The sequence below is a fragment of the Dipodomys spectabilis genome, unplaced genomic scaffold (assembly GCF_019054845.1).
Source record: "Dipodomys spectabilis isolate Male_0828 unplaced genomic scaffold, ASM1905484v1 ptg000089l, whole genome shotgun sequence".
In the NCBI taxonomy this organism is placed as follows: domain Eukaryota; kingdom Metazoa; phylum Chordata; class Mammalia; order Rodentia; family Heteromyidae; genus Dipodomys; species Dipodomys spectabilis.
Genome location: NW_024870766.1, coordinates 22,176,879 through 22,195,041, shown reverse-complemented (window position 1 = coordinate 22,195,041; position 18,163 = coordinate 22,176,879). Strand labels below are relative to the sequence as shown.

Here is an 18,163-nt window from a genome sequence, read left to right as displayed (position 1 = left end):
CAGGTGATAACATGAGTAATAAAGTCAACATTTTTTGTGGTATTCAGATAGAGGAAAGCAGTTATTATCCAAACCATTGGCTTATGAGAGTACCCCTTCCCTAGTTCTCTGGTTACAGAGCAGGCTTTAATCAGGATTTCCTCTTCCTCCCCCATCAACTGCTGACATAGTGGGGTTGCCTGCATTTATAGGCTTAAGTCTAGGATATAAAAGGCAGCCCAGCTTAATACCATGTCCTTCTTTAGGCTCCTAGTTTCCTGGTCCATCTCTTATATGTGTAGTCATAAGTTTTATATACAGTATCCAGGTATTTAATTGTTTAGTAAGAAGAATAGGGAAGGAACTCTCCTTGATTCTGATATTAACATTCAAACTGTTTCATGGAACTCAACCTCTTATATACATCTGAAGTTGTAATAACACAGCAAACAAAATCATAGCAAATGGTAGATGGGTTAAAAGTTAAAGTACTCTTTCTAGACTGCTTTATATTGCCATGTAGCTATATAGGGCTATGACGCACTGCATCATTTGGGGTATAGCGTTCTTAAGGTCATAACAGTGTATACAAGGCAAACTGAGAGATTTGAAGAAGTGATTAGGTTTGTGTTTTAGGTAGGGCACAGGGAAGACAGGATGACCACATATGTACAAATTTTAGAAAGACCATATACTGAGAATAAAGCCAAACTCTTGAACACACATGGGATGAAATTTTCTAGAAAGCACATCCATAATTTTAGGACCTTTTTAAGACATTTTTTGAGAGTATTCTGGCTTCATTCTTTGCTGTTCCACTGACAATAGGATGTTGATTAATTTACTATCTGTAAGCCTGCTTGTTTCTTTGTTTCTGTGCCAATTCTGGGCCTTCAACTCAGAGCCTGGATACTAACCCTAAGCTCTTTTGCTAAGGCTAGTGCTCTACCTCCTGAGCCAAAATTCTACTTTAGGCTTTTTGTTAATTAATTAGAAATGAGTCTCACAGACTTTCCTAGCTGGGCTGGTTTCAAACTGAGATCCTCAGATCTCAGTCTACTGAGTATCTAAGATGATAGGCATGAGCCACTGGCTCCCGGCTTTCTGTTTATTTTTAAAACAGAGAAAATAATCATCTTTATTTCAAAGTTAATATAAGAATTTCACCAATTTGGTAAAATTGTAAAGAGCTTTAGCTATTAGTGTTTTAGCAATAGCAGTGACATGAATGTTGTATGTGTTACAGAAGTGATTGTTATAGTTATAACTAATTCTGTCATGAGAGTCACTCCTCTTTGGGTCTACAGATTTACTAATATCTTCAGCATTTTCCCACAGAGAAAAGACTTCCCAAACAAGGAGTCTTTATATGGAATTCTACATTAAGCACCTTTCAGTCTCTGCAAGCACTTATATCAAAATCTGCTCATGCTAAATGGACACAGTGTGAATAGACACATTTCCCACAAGCATGTCATGATGGATTTTTCCAGTGCTTTGCAAGTGCCAAGTTGTTAGCCTACCTCCCAGCAACCCCAGCATGAGGACTGGCTTCTACTACATTGTAATTCTAGATAACAGTAGCTTTATTTTGACTACTTAGGAGAATTTTATTTTATTTTTCTTCTTCTACCAACTTGTCTTTAAACTTTAAAATGCTCTCATTGGCTGGAAAGGGGTGGGGACGCTATTGTAATTGGTTCCTTTCACAAATCCAATTGTTCCTAGAAGCACATTTTATAAAGCAGTATAAATGGCCATTTGCCTCACGCCCTCAAGTAATTGGTCTCCAGAGTTCCTTACAATTTATAAATACTTCCTTTCACATAATTCTTTTAAGCACCACTTAACAGTGATTCAGCTCAGCTAGGGCCTTGTCTAAGACCCTGATAGCTTGGCATGCTTATCTAAAGTCTGCATTTGCTGTGGGCTTGTGGTTAGGAGAGCAAAAATGGTGCATGATAATTCTGAAAAAAAAAATTGGAAAGAATCTAGACTTGGACATGGCTCAAGTGGTAGAGCACTTACCTAGAAGCATCTGGAAAAATCATGTGTATGTATAATGGATGGTTTCTTGAAGACTATTTGAATAGTCATCTAATACTCTGAAAGTTACTAGTAGAAATGCCTACTTATATGCAATACATAAATAGATAGATAAATATATAGACAGATAAATAGATGTAAAGATATATCAGATGTAAGCTACTAAACACTAGAATTGTGGGGAGGGGGTTGTGTGTGTGTATATTTATGTGTGCTGGCACTGGGGCTTGAACTCAGGACCTGGGAACAGTCCTTTAATTTTTGTGCTCAAGGCTAGTGTTCTACCACTTGAGCACAGCTCCACTTTTAGCTTTTGCTGGTTAATTGGAGATAAGAGTTTCACTGACTTTCCTGTCTCAGCTTCCTTTGAACCACAATCCTCAGGTCTCAGCCTCCTGAATAGTTAGGATTATAGGCATAAGCCACTGGCTCCTGGCCTGAATACGAGTGTTTTAAGGACATCTTGTTAAGAAATTCATATAGTAAAATTAAGTGGATCTTGGCCAGTATATTTTTTGTCTTATTTTTTTAAACAAATTGTGACTCTAAGATCTACCTATATTTGTGTTCTTAACATATCTTAAAAATGAAGGAAATAACATTATTGCTGGGAAATAAATTGGTAAAATAATAAACATCAAATTCTTTTGACAAGATTGGATACTACAAGAGTATTCTTACTCAAGGACAATAAGAGAGTACATAAAATTGAATTGTAGCTGGGCACTGGTGGCTCACACCTATAATCTTAGCTACTTAGGAGTCTCAGATATGAGGATTGTGGTTCAAAGACATCTCTGGAGACTTTTATCTCCAGTTAATCTCACACACAAGAAAAAAGCTGGAAGTGGTGCTGTGGCTCAAGTGGTAGAGTTCTAGCCTTCAGAAAAAGGATCTCTGGGATAGTGCCAAAGCCCTAAGTTCAAGCCCTAGTACTGACACACACACACACACACACACACAAATACACATGCACACATGTGGGTGCATGCCCCAGGACCAACAACAACCAAGAAAAGTGAATTATGTTGTAAATGTTGGGATTGGCAATATAACATAAATATGTCAAACCCTGTCTGTGAGAGTATTAAATTATTTGCAGTCAGCCCAATATAACAAATAACCTGCACTCAAACAAGTGTTCACTTCTGTACACTGACCGTAAAGACCTAAGTAATTCTATTCACTGTTGAATTTTTTTCTTATTGCCAAAATTGCTCCCTTTGCCTTTCCATGCTCTATGGGTTGTTCCAGGCCAGCCTTACCATTCTTCCTTTATATATGATGTCTTTATTCTCTGACTAGTGTTAAGATTTCTCCCAGTTTACTTGCTTCAGCAATTAAAGTTTCATGTACTTTACTATGATTTTCTTGTTTCTTATGTGTGAAGTCTACAGATGGTTTGGGGTTGTTTGCCTGTTTGTTGACACGTAAGCTTATAGTTTTCAAAGAATTTGAAGTTTGGGGAAAAAATAAATATATATACTGTTAGCTTCAACTTTTCTATAATTCATCGATTTTTGTTTTTTTTCTCTTTATGCATTGTTCTCCTCTGTCTTTAATAATTTCTTCTGCACTGGCCCAGTAAAGTTTCATCTTCAATATGAAGTCTCCTCACATACATTGTAGTCTAATTACTCCCTTCCCAGTCTTGTGTGAACGCTTATGGTTACTCCCATAGTCCTTTTACACAGTTATTTTCCTATACTTGGGTTGCTTTTGCACACATGCATCAAAGTGTCAGTATATTTTTCTCTAACTTTTCTTATCTCCTGTGAATTCTCAAGGAGTCCTTTGTAATTAACAAGTATGTTAAACTTAGAAGATACTTCTACTCATTTATTCTTAGTTCCTTGAATTTTTTTAAGCTTAATTAACGTAGAAAAGCAAGAATTTGTCCTGTCTCTGTGTTGGAAATAACTACCCACGTGCAAAAGACCTGAATCTCTGGCTCACCTAATATGTCCTAATGGTCTCAGGCTTCCTATGTGAGCATTTAGAGACATGTTTGACTAAGCTGATCCCTATGTTGGAAACTCCTCCTTCTCAGGGCATCTAGACTGTGGTTTTACATGGGATCCTACAGTTTCCACATAAACTCAAATCTCAGGGCATCTAGACTGTGGTTTTACATGTGATCCTACAGTTTCCACATAAACTCAAATCAATTTCCACAATTAAATCTCCCTTCTGTATACATATGGTTAGTTACCACTAATTGCTTGGCCTGTTGTGTTTGTATTGTTTAAAATGTTACTGTTCTACTTAAAAATAGATAAAATTCTTTGCTGAGCAAAACATGTTTGCATTGAAAAGGAAAAAGTTTTTAGTTAGTGGATTAGAATATGCAAGTTATAGCAGTTCTATTTATCAAATCTAAGTGTGATATACATATTTTTCTTTTTAACTTTGAAGGCTTGAGCTTTGTAGGTCATTATAAGTAATATATTCTCTACCACAGAGCACTGACATGAGGCTCAAATGATAAAAGAAATGGAAGCATTTTAAACACAGAGTAAGTGGTCATGGATCTCAGAACCTTACCTTCTTAAATAAATGGAGTTAATTCCAAAGAGGAAAGCTTCTACCATAAATAGTAAAAGTGAATATATGCCAAATGAATAGTAGTAGTCACCATGAAGAAAATTTTGGATATGATATAAATAATTTTAATTAAGAGGACTTCCTAGGTGAAATTGGACCATAATTATTTTTTAAATTATTCTCTTTAAGGGAAGCTCAGAGTAAGTTACTGATGTTCTTTTATGGCCTTCCTTTAATGTATGATTTTTTTTTCATTAGGGGGAATTTGTTGCCTGTCTTTTGTCCCTACTAAGACAAATGACAGATAGGCATTATCAACAACTTCTTGATAGTTTCAACACAAAGGAAGAGTTAAGGGTAAGTTATATTTAAATTTTTTCTTTAATGTATCTAACTTTCTTGGTGTTACTTATTGCTATTCAGGTTTTATGACAATTACCTCTTTCTATTAAATCCTAAACAATGTTTTCTTTTTTTCTAAGCCTGTCCACAGATGTCATATATATCAATTCTGTGAAATTTATATTATTCAAGCAAAGCAATGAAATATTATTTTTGAGAAGGGCATAGGATGTGAAATACTTCATCAAGGTTCAGTAAACTAGATGCAGAATGAAGAACTAACAAAAGAAAATAGAATAACTCTAGTTAAGAAGACATCCATATTACCTTCATATGAAATAAGGGAGAATGTATAAACACATCTCATCCCTATTCAGCCATAATGAGAAATTTTGGCTACAGCTATCTAACTAATGAAGCAGAGTTGGACATGATGCTATGTGAGTCTAGCAGGCTGAAATTAAACATAAATACAGGTGTCAGATTTTGAAACATCCAGTATTCACTAAGATTTGGGGACATCATTAAAAAGTAAGAAGTTGCCTGGCACCAGTGGTCCATGCCTGTAATCTGAGCTACTCTGGAGGTCGAAATCATCGGATCCTGGTTGAAAGCCTGCCCAGGTTGGAAAAGTCCATAAAATTCGTATCTCCAGTTAATCACACAAAAGCTAGAAGTGGAGCAGTGGCTCAAGTGGTAGAGTACTAGCCTTGAGCAAAGAAAGCTAAGGGAAAGCACCCACACTCTATGTTCAAGTCTTACTACCAGCACATACTTATACACTTAAAAAGCTGGTAAGTAGGGCTGGGAAGGTAGCTCAGTGGTAGAGCGCTTGCCTTGCATGCATGAGGCCCTGGGTTCGATTCCTCAGCACCACATAAGCAAAAAGAAAAAAGCCGGAGGTGGCGCTGTGGCTCAAGTGGTAGAGCGCTAGCCTTGAGCTGAAGAGCTGAGGGACAGCGCCCAGGCCCAGAGTTCAGGCCCCACGACTAGACCCGAAAAAAAAAAAAAAAGCTGGTAAGTATTCGGAAACTGAGAAATGACTTGTCATTCACCCCTGTTTACTTTTATTCTCTTTCGTTCTTGAGGTTTTCCAGGTACCTTGCAAGTTACAAAGCTCACACTAGGAGAATTTTTTAAGTGGAACATTGCAGGAAAATAAGTAAGGGGACAGTGCAGCAGTTGCTTGACTATAACCCTTCTCAGTACCTTAGGGGAAGATATGTGGCTATCTTATATAAATAGTGCGTAGGTGTCACCACTTGCAGACTTCTCAGTGCCGGGGAGCCACGTTGTTATCTCACAAGAATCATTCTGCCACGTTGGGGCAGTTGACAAGCTTCCTTGTATAACAATAATTACTAGGGCAAGATCCAGGATAGAATCAGTCCATTTGCACATGACATCATACTTTTCATTCTTACATGCAATCTTCACTTTAGAATTTTAAAAGGATAAAATTAGAACTTGCCTTCTGTGAGTTCAAACAAAAACAAGAACAAAAAAATGCCTCAGAAGAAAACTAATCACCCAGTTAACTTCAAGGAGACATTGCCTATTTAACACAATGGGAGAATAATTGGGTTTTCCCTAGCAAAAATTTTCCAGGATTGGATATTGAGCTCAGTAGGAGCTCACAAGCTAACAAGCACAAGATCCTTGGCTTAGGATCCCCAGCATCCAAAACAGTTTTCCTATTTTTAAAAAACTGCATTTTTTTAGAGTCTGAGAATTAAAAAATAGCAGTGCCACATACTGATAGATACTGTGTATCTACCTAGTAATTTTTTTAAAAGCATAAATGCTTTACTGTTCATATTGACAAGAAAACTAATGGAAATACTGTGGACTTTATTCCTGGCTATCAACATACTTTTTCAAAAGAGATATATTTTATTCAGACCAGGAAAAGTATATAATGATACTAACTACTTAATCTGTCATTTAGGAAATACAAACCAAGCACCTCAAGTATGGTGAGCACTGAGACAAGCATTGGAGTTCTGAGGGGAAATCAAACAAGTAGTCAGCATTGGCCCCTGAGTATTGTGTGTACCAGGAAAGCTCAAGTCAACAAGGAAACTTCCAAACAGAATTCATCTGAGAACTATAACATTAGTAGAAATATATTCACAATTAAAATATCACTTGTGTGATAACTAGAGTTATAACTCAGCAGTAGACTGCTTACCTAACATGGACAAGGCCCTATGTTCCATGCTAAGTGCCAGAAAATGAATCAACTATTAATTAATTACTAATTAAAATGCCACCTTTAGTGTCCTAGCTGGCATAGCATGTCTTCTTCCTCATCTTTACAGTACTCATTGGAATCTGGAACATTTTGTTGATTTGGCCATATGTTTTCTGGTTTCTTGCTCATATTGTCATATCCCAGAACATGTCCAGCATATTCGGCAGTCAAGATATATTTGTTGATCATTTGATAGAATATGGAACCTGAAGAGCAAAGTTGTAATATACAAGGTTCTGTGAGTGGATATGGACTCTGTTTTGAAGACATTTATAACTTATTGAGAGCTTCTATAGAGAGCGATATAATCATATTTGTCTGGTTATATGTGAAAGTGGACTAATGGAATAGGCAACAATCCCTGTGAAGAGTTTGATGAACAGCTGATTGTAGTGGTAGGTACTAACTAGAGACATTTAGGAACATGAATTGTCAGGATATGATGACTATTACATTAAAAACTGTGAAGGAGAGGTAGTAGTTTTTAACAATGGGTTATATGCTGGCACTGTTCACTGAATGAATTAGGAGTAGATGGACAAGTTTGTAAGCAGAAGTAATCCAATGTTAGTCTAAATTTGGTCACTCAAGGGACATCCAAAAGAAAGCAGTTTCATAGATAATGCCTGAAATTCAAGAGAGAAAGTGAGGCTGCAGATACGTAGATTTAAGAACTGACAGTTCATGAATAATGGACATCATGGGAGTAAACATGAACATTCAAGGAAACTGTAGAGTTACAGACCCTATCTTCGCATTCTAATGCATGCTGCTTCACAGAGGTCAAGTGACAGTCACAAAAAGGTCTATGCGTATTGTTGGAGATAGTTAGTGATTTCAGTGCAGGGAAAGGAAGGAAGCCAGGCCGTCTTACATTGAAGTATGAGAAAGCAAAAGAATGGGAAGATGTACATAATCTTTAAAGAAGAACAAGGTATTGTGGCTACTGAATGATAACTTTGGATGCCAGAGAAAACAGCTATCATGGAGACTGAAGCATGTTTAAATATTAATGATTCGAGCTGATGGAAAGAAACATGCTAATCTACACGGTGAGGCCCTCAATAGGCATCGGGCATAGAAAGAATTAGCCTTGCCTGGGAAGAAGATCACCTTGTTAGAAGTGTTAGAGGGAAAGTAACTAGAGTAAATGCAAAATAGAGGTCATGTATTTAATTTGCTAAGGGCTAATTAGCCATCTGATTTTAATCTGAATATTAAAAGTTCATATGTCACCTTTTAATAGGTAAATTTTCCCTATGCTCAATTTCCTACAAAATTGAATGTTTTGTTAGTTATGTTCCCCCAAAGCTATCTTATAGTACTTTTCAGAAACAATACTGGTGGCCAGGCAGCAGTGGCTCACTCATGTAATCCTAGCTACCATGAGGCTGAGATCTGAGGATCATGGTTCTAAACTTGTCCAGGAAGAAAAGTCCCTGTGGATTCTTATCTCCAATTAGCCATTCAAAAACTGGAAGTTGGCACTGTGGCTCAAGTGGTAGAGAGCTAGCCTTAACCACAAAGAGGCTCAGGGACAGAGCCCAGGCCCTGAATTCAAGCCCCACAATCAACCAAATAATAGTAGTAGTAGTAGTAGTAATACAGGTCCCAAATCCTTAGTACCAAATGTGTTTTGGAAATCAGAATTTTTGCAACATTTCATCCTGTCCATTGCAGGAAGGTTGAGTGATGTCATTACTATCCCCAAGTAAATGGAAGAACTAAGAATTATATTAACATCCTGATATCTTTGCTCAGGCAGCTAAGTGAGGTTTTCCCTTGAAGGTTAGCAAACCAAAATCTTTGTTATCAAACTTTATAAAATGTAACTTTTTACCTCTTTAAACGTTACAAGAAATTATTAGCTTTAAAATGGAAATGTATAAGAAGGGTCAAATTAGAGGGAGAGTTATTTGGGATTTTGATCTACACTGAGCTTAGAAATTAAATAAAAAACTGTAGATAAGCAAGGTGCAAATAAGTATAGTGGTATTTGATGAAAAAAAATCTCATATTGGGATTGTACAAAAATCCCATGGAACTGTACTAATTTTTAAAAAGTGACACATCAAGATATGTAAAATGGCTTAGTCCATTTTCTGGTGCTACAACAGAGTGCCTGACACGAGACAGCAAAAAGGGACATTATTTGACTCTTATTTCTAGAAGCCAGGAAGTCCAAGGCTATGGCTCCAACATTTACTTGCCTTCTTTTCAAAGCTTCTCGTGCGTCAGTTCATAATGGAAATTGAAGGGCAAGTAGGAATATGCAGAAGAAAATCTTGGGAATAATTTCTTTGTAACAACCAGTTCTTAAAAACTATGCTAGTCTATGAAAACAAGAACTTAACAGTGAGACAAAGGTGTTATCCCATTCATGAGGGTTCTGTTTCTATGGCCCAGATACCTCCTACTAGGCCCAGATCCCAATACTACTATATTAAAAAATTAAGGTTCTGACATAGTGAACTTTGGGAAAACACCATGAAACTAAAGATGTCCTATTCCTTCCCCCTGTATGCCCTAATCCCCACAAGAAGCTGTTGTTAAACCCATAAATGTACTCCTAAACTTTCTATGTTATAGTTGCTATATACATATACATATATGGTTTTTTTTAATTGAATTGTGCTATTCATATTGTTTTTACTTTTCACATGACAGTATCTTACTGGTATTAGATATTCCAGCACTTTAGTTTTTCCAAATCTCACTGTATGAATGCTACATAATTTAACTTGTCTCCATCTGATGGGCAGTGTGGATATTTCTGATTTTGTCACTAGAAAGGATCTTGAAGTAAACATATGTATGTTAACAATTATCTCTATGAATTTATACAGATTTTATAAGTATGGAATAAGTTCCTGGATTTAATTGTTAGGTCGTAGAATATACACATTGAATATAATGACATTATATTATATTCTGTGTACGTTATGCAAAAATAGAGCTATGTAACTTGAGGATAGGGATAGGAAGAGAATGATGGAAGGGGTACCATTGATAAAGATGCCTTATACTCATAACCTGACTTATGGGATTGTAACCCTTTGTACAACTACTTAAAATAGCAACAGAAAAGTATATACATATTTTTAAAATCACAATTGATACTGAAAAACTACATGTTAAAGCTTTAAATGACTTTTCATTGTTCTTTATTCCTAGCACTACTGCTTTTTTCTTTACCAATTCAAAGATTTGTCTTAATATTTCCCACTGGTTCTCTAAACCAAATCAAATTTGGGAATTGAGCAGTTCTCAGGTATCTACAGAGACTAATGGTATTGAACACCATTTGTTCTTAAAGAACCAGGATGCCTATACAGTTATTGTGAAGTGGCTTCTGGCTTTTTGAACAGTGTGCCCTTCTTCATCCTGAGGTACTTGTGTGTGAGTGGCATGAGTCACTGTCAGCACTGGTGTGTGGGAGCAAAGACCTGAGCACTGGTAGCCTGTATTCTTTTCTCTTTTGCCTTCTATAAAATATTACATTATTTTTAAAATGAACAAAAGTAATCACTAGGTAGTGATTAAGTATTTTTTTCTTTCTCCTTTTGTAGTTAGTAATGTTTTATTATACACCCACCTTCCACTGGGAACTAGCATATAATCTATATCCTTGATATTTCGTGTATGTACAACATTGAGACTCTTGTTCTTTGGTGATTATGACTTTTCAAATAGAGCCATGGGGAGCTTGTTGTAGGTATAAGATTATACATGGCCCAGAACTTTTCTTTGTTTCCCCATATACGGGCTCAGTAGCTTTCAAATGTTCATATCTAATCAAGCTTCAATACAACTTTAAAACTTGGGTACTTTCCATTACAGGACAAAATCTAGCTCCTTTGTCACCTTGATTCCGTCCTTAGTCTAACTTCCCAGCTTCAGTATCCTCCAGCCCCTTCCAAACACTTGCATTCCAGCCTCTTAAACTACTTAAATATTCCATATATATGGAGTATATATATATATACATATATACATATATGCCTTTTAATAATAATTTTCTTCTTTCTATCAGAAATACCTATTCTACATTACTTCATCTTCTGCCAGTCCCTTTTCTGATTTCTACTCACACTATATAATCCCTCTCAGGTACCACTGTCCCTGTCTGCCACCCACCTGTCTGATCACATACCATACACTGTGATCATTTACAAGGCCTTGTGGTTTTTTATGGCGTCTGGCTCCTTGAGTCGTAACCACATCTTTACCTTAAGCAGAGAGCCTGAGACATTAAATCTTTGCTGAATGAGTGCGCACCCCCAATGAATTTCTATTTTTTCCATATAATTATCTTAACTTGCTTTATTTGAATATATTGATCATAGAAAAATAGTTCTATTGCTTCCAAAGATGGAATACCATTTGAGAGTTATTTTGCCTAATGCACTTTTAAAAATGTAAAGCTAGCCAGGCATCACTGGCTCATGCCTGTAATCCTAACTACTCAGAAAGCTGAGATTTGAGGATCATGGTTTAAAGCCAACCCAAGCTGAAAAGTCCCCATGAGATTCCTCTCCAGTTAACTACTTAGAAGCCTAAAGTGGCACTGGGACTCAAGTGGTAGAGTGCTATGTCTTAAGCACAGAGTCTCAGGGACAGTGCCCAGGTCCTGAGTTGAAGTCCCATGACCGACCAAAACAAAAATGTATAGCTTAGTACAGTGATAGTTACCAATATTCTTTCACTGCGTTCAAGCTATCAAGGATATTTTATACTTGAAATTTCTGATATATTTTGAAAATAACATATGACTATTGTCTAAGTAATATGTGAGTGAGATATATTTCTACAAGTCTCTCCTGTTCACTGCTCTTGATTTGACTACCTGCCTCATGATGCTTTCTTCTCTGGATGTCCTGACCCAGGTTTTCTGGTCTCAGAATTCCTCTTCCTGTGTCTTATCCTAGTTCGTAAAGCTGTACCTAGACTAACAACTGAAGACTGGCCAAGTAGATAAAATCTTGTCCCCTCTTTTTCATTCTTTCATCCAATGTTCCCCTGATATTCCAATCCCACCTCCTTACCCTACTTTGCATATAGCCCTATAGCCACCCTTCATGCTATTAAAAGTTCTGAGGTGAACAATAAAATCACATTAATTTATAATTTATTTATACTCCAAACTAATAAACTTCAGTAAACAAATGACTCACCACTTTGATGGTTTTTCTTTAAATTCTATTTAAGCAGAAGCAACAATATGGGACATCTTTGAAAGATAAGTGTAAATGCGTTTTTTTTAAAACAGAAACTATACATATTTATGCCTGAAAAACTCCAAAAGAATCAACTGAAAACTAGAAGAGTAGCTTTTAGAAATGTTTTTTTAAAAGGACTTCTCACAGTTTTCATATGCAAAAGGACTAGAATGTGAAATGATTAGTTTTTGTTGTTGTTTGTTTGGGGGGCAACTATTGAACCCAGAACCTCCTGCATCTAAGTACAGCAACTCCTATAAAATACACCCCTGCCCCACAGTTGTCTGTCTACAGTGGAGTACATTTGGGAAACTGTTGTTCATGATTGGTCATCAAAAGACAGGTGACCTGGTGGGAATGTTTCCTCATGATGCATACTACATATCCATGTATGTATGCTAATGCCAAAGAAACTAAGGCTTTGTCAAAATATTTACGGGTTGGATTGAAGTTGTTAGTGTGTTAAAAAATTAAGAACCACATGGTTCTCAGTTTTCAGCTTTCTGTCTTCTGTTGATGAGAATGACAATCATGATCTCACAGTTAGGCAGCTTGTATGTTTAACGTAATCTGTTGTTGGATTTGATGAATGAAAGTCTACTGTTTTGAATTATTTCATAAGCAGCATCACACTGTTGCCTTAATTTAGATTGTCAAGAAATAATATTTGGGGAGTAGATGAAGAAAGGAGAGGCGGGAGAATGCAGTCATAATATTCAATGTACATATGTGAAAATGGAATTAAGCAAATGAAAGCGATAGTTGAGGTTGGGAGAGATGGGGAAGAATGATGAAAGAGGTATCATTGAGCAAGAGGCATTGTTTTTCTGTACTGTTCATTGGACTCAGACCTTTTGTATAACTTCTGAAAGACAATTTTTTAAAAGAAAAAAATACTTTCCTAGAATCACTTAAAATTAGAAGAAACTAACTTTTCTAATTTATAAATCTAAATCAATGCTAGATGAGCCAACCCCTTTGAGTAGAGAAAACTACACTTTATGCATAGCGATAGATATAGATATAGATAGATATAAATGATATATAGGTCACATGCTGTGGCATTCTGGGCCCTATCTCTCATTAACTTTCAAGAAGTTATATTTCCATGTCTGAAGTTAACTTGTGCAGAGTTTGCTTGTCTTATAATGAAAGTGATAACTGTGTCACAATGCAAATGTGCCTCAACACATCATGTTGTACATGGAGAAAACATTGTGATCTGTCCATTTAAGAAAAAATGAAATTAAAGTTTAAAACAAATCAGAGAGAGAGAAGGAGGAAGAGAGGGAGGGAGGGCGGGAGGGAGGGAAAAGGCAGATGCATCTCTAGGCAGTCAGCTTAAAAACCAGCATAGAAATGCCTGTGCCCTCTGGCACAAATCTGTGACACTCACAGCTGGCAAGCACTTGTCACTGGGCTCAACTTAGACACATTCTCATTTGAATTTATTCTGTATAACACATTCAGGAAAATTCACTCAGAATCCCTAAACATGCATACATCCTCAAGTACAATCTAAGATTGCCCTCTGAGAAGCACAGATTTTTATATAAAATGCTTCCTTATGAACATCACTTCCTAAATTTTAACAGCTACTTAATCAAATCAAGACAATTGGTTCAATTATTGCTCTATTAGAACGAGAAGTTCTGATGCTAAAGATGTTTTAATAGATTTTTTTAAGGGAGTATATTTGCCTGCTCATCTTCTGTTAGAAGTTTTTATTTCTAGAACCTAAATTTTTAGAGCTAATTAGAAGCCATGGAGAATCACTTGCACTGTGTCTGAGAAAAGAAGAGAAAACACTTGGGCAAGCCAGATGGATTTGGGTACTGGGAACAGGAAAGGTCATAGTGTTCCTGGTAAACTACTAAAATAAAGTTGTTACCATTGAGATGGTAACAACAGGACTGTCTACGGGGATGTGTGTGTTGACAATTAAAATAAATTAGTAATATGATATATTTCCTTCTTATCCAAGGATTTCCTGCTGCAGATATTTACTGTATTCCGAATATTAATACGCCCGGAGATGTTCCCAAAGGACTGGACTGTGATGCGTTTGGTTGCTAACAAGTAAGCCATTTTAGATGATAATTACAGCTGAATGTATAGGGGACAAGAGAAGAAGAGAATGATCTTTTAAATGCCATCTCCAGTTTGAAACTTCCAGGTTTTAGGATTCTTGGTCACTAAAATAACTTACCTTTCTTTAAAAAATATGTTTTACTATTATTCGTGAATTAGTATTTATAATGTACTGACATCATAGAAATACCAAACAACAAATAGGGAAATCCTGTTCCCACTGGCCTGATCTATCTTCTGCCCGACCTTGTGGTAATCACTTTTATTTGTTTCTTACATATACTTTATTTAGAGTCTGGGAGGCAACATGGTATATGTGCTGTCCTGCACACTGCTCTTACATATAAAAATCCTAGAAATAAACATTCTTCATTCTTTCATATTTTTATTCTCTTTTACCCTGAATAATGTTCCATTGAATTGGTGTGTCATAATTTGTTTAACCATATCACTCTTCCTGGACATTTGAATCATGTCTCATCTTTTATAACTCTTTTAAACTCAAAACCATCCATTAAGCAACTACTACACTGAGTCCTGGGAATAAGACATGACCCTTGAGTCGAACAGCTGGCGATTAGAGCTACTTTTATTGATTCCAGTATTCTAGGACCATGATAAGTAATATGAAAATGAAAAGAGTACTCTGAGGAAACCTCAGCACAAAATTCAGATGTTTAGATAATTATTAACATAAACCTTAGTTTGAATCTCTTAGAATTGGTGAAATAACTTACAGTGAGCATATCCAGCAAAAACTGAAATGATTAGAGGACAATATTTGAGAGAACACGAGCAAGGACAGGAGATTATGATGCACTCAGGATGACAAGCACTGTTCTAGGAAAGTTTGATGTTATGGATTTATCTATGCTCTCAACTTCCTGTCACTAATTCTCAGGACACTGAAAGTTTAGGGGGAAAAAAAACTGTCTTGACTTTCACTTCATACTCCTTATTTACTCTATTTCATTAACATTCTCACTACCAAGCCCACCCTCCCCTGCTTCTCCTTTCCCTTCTCCTCCAAATGCCAACACCCACATTCTCAGGGTGAAGGTTATATTCTCTACACATCTCTCCATAGGCCAAGGTCACCATATGTCTCCCCCAGATTCCCAGGTATGATGATAAAGAGCTCAAGGGATGCAGGATTACATTTTGATTAGATAAGCTTAATGTGGCTTCTGCTGCAGTATACATTTATAGCCTTGGAGGTGTTAAAATGATGTGTTAAAAACTTGGGAAAGTAACAAATAGTGTAATATGGCATATTCTATTTTACATAAGTACAGAAGCAGCTTTTCCATTTTGAAGACTAATTGAGACTCGTGACATAGCTCTGTTTAGATTTTTGCATATATATATTTTGATATCTGTGAGTAGAATGGAGTATCATTTCTTCCGGATGGTACAGATTTAAGTTGAAGCTTTTGCTCTTTTGCTCTGTCCTTACTACTCAGGATCAACTGTCCTGGTCCTGGTGAGGGCTGGGAGTGACGCAGCTAGTTGATGGGAAGAGGTCCTCACCATTTGGTCATCTCCCCTGCCGCACATGAAGAGCTATATTTTGGCTTGAATTAGAATTTTCAGTGGCAGGAATTCATACTGAAAGTAAATTTAACATTTTCTTCTTAGGTACCCAGGCTCTCTTGAGCATGTTGAAAATGTACAGTAACAATGTGGCTTTTTAATAGAAAAAATGCCTCTGTCTTCCCAAACTAAAAATCCCTACTCCATTTATGAGCACACTCATGGCCAGATGAGTGGATAATATATTTAAGAAGTATAAATTCTGCCTTTGGATAAACATACAATGTTTGAAATTTTTGTCTATGGTATTAACTAAATGGCAACATGGTTTTCAGAAATGATCTCTGTGTGATGAGTTTAAACTGAAAATTTCTCCCATAGGAAACTCAAAAAGAGCCATGATGCTTTGCAAAATGCAATTTCAGACCATAGCCACCTAAGTGGATGCTAATGCAAGTCTGACACTGCCTTTCCACTGGCAGTGATGGAAGCTACAAGTCTAGTCTCTTTATGGACAAGAATCTAAATGAGAAACTGCTATGCTGAACAGACCACCTGCTGTGTGCCCCTCCTCTCCTCAACCCTCTCCTCTCTTCTCCTTAGCTAACTGTACTATCTACTTCCCATTCAAATTATGAAATCATATGAAACTCATTTTCCATTGCATAAATTGACAATGTAGTGCATTGTATAAATACAATGTAGTCCAGAAATAAGCCTTCACCTATGTGTCTTTATCATTCTTTAACATTAATTTAAAAATTAGATTTTTGAAACAGGCATGGTGGCACATCCCTATAATTCCTAAGGTCAACATGAGCTCCACAGTGAAATTCAAGGAAGGAAGGGAGGGAGGGAGGGAGAAAAGAAAGGGAGGGAGGGAGGCTCACACCTGTCTGTTATCCTAGCTACTCAGAAGGCTGATATCTGAAGATCCTGATTTCAAGCCAGCCTGGGTAGAAAAATCCAAGAGATTCTTATCTCAGTTAACCAGCCACTTGTGTGGCTCAAGTGGTAGAATGCCAGCCTTGAACAGAAAAACCAAAGCAACAGCTCAAGGCCCTGACTTCAAGCCCCAGTAACCAATGTACAGAGAGAGAGAGAGAAAGAGAGAGAGAGAGAGAGAGAGAGAAGCACAGATCTATGAGGGCATTTATGAAAATGAACATTGTTCTTCACTGAAATAGGAACAGTCTTTTCATGAAGGAATAAAACTTAAACCAAAAATTATTTCAGGAAACAGCAAGTGAAGAATGTTCCTATGTAGGAATAGCATGAACAAAGATTCTGTGGCCCAAGAGAACATGAACTATTTTCAGAAACTGGAAAATCATCAGTATGGGGGAAGGAAGGGACCGATTAGAAAGGGATCAGGGCCCAAGTGTTGGGTAGAGCAACAAAAGTGAAACCTGGAAGAATGCATTAGCTTACTGCAACCATCTAGGAAAGAGCTGACAGTGGCCTCAACATGTAGGTAGTAATGAAGGTAATAAGATCGATTTTGAAAATAAAGAGGATAAGACTTGAAGATGAGATAACTGGATGTGATTGGGGGAGAAAAAACAGGGATTGAAGATTGTCCTTAGGTTTGAAGACCATTTACTTAGGTGGAAATACTGAGAGGAATAGATCACGGGTTAGAAAAGTGAAGTTGATGAGGAAGAATAAGCTAGAACAAGCAAGATGTGCTTGAGTAGAGTGCAGGGGAAGAGTTTGGGATTGGATCTGTACTTTTAGGGTCATCATCAGATGACTATGAATGGAAGCTATGGAACTAAATGAGGCACTCAGGAAGAGATGAGAAAGTAACAGATTAGTAGAGTAGTGCCCAAGAAAAATGAGATGCCTGTCATGCAGGATGAGAAGCAGGAAGGTAAAATACCCCGTGGAACAATAGCTAGCCAGGTGCAGTGGCTCAAGCCTGTACCCCTAGCTGCTTGGAAGTAGATGAGGGTATTGCAGTTTGATTCCTGGGCAATGATCAGGTACACCGGCAGAAAGCTGTACTTGAACTAGAAGCACTCACAATCCGTCCAGAATTGTAGGAAGGAAGGCAGAAATCTGTGAACAGTGGTGTATATAACCTGTAGTGTATCCACGAACATTGCTAATGCGATTGTGTTTTTTGTTTTCTAAGGATAATTACCTTTAAATT

General features: G+C 36.9%; 1 protein-coding gene across 3 annotated transcripts in view; it reads left to right on the top strand.

Annotated features, from left to right (window-relative positions):
• Dock4 (dedicator of cytokinesis 4) overlaps window positions 1–18,163 on the top strand; it is a 429,879-nt gene that overhangs the window by 334,091 nt on the left and 77,625 nt on the right. For all 3 annotated transcript variants that reach the window (XM_042684635.1, XM_042684637.1, XM_042684636.1), the window contains exons 26-27: window positions 4,828–4,926; window positions 14,369–14,463. In XM_042684635.1, the coding sequence (XP_042540569.1) occupies window positions 4,828–4,926; window positions 14,369–14,463 (194 nt within the window). The remainder of the gene's footprint in view (window positions 1–4,827; window positions 4,927–14,368; window positions 14,464–18,163) is intronic.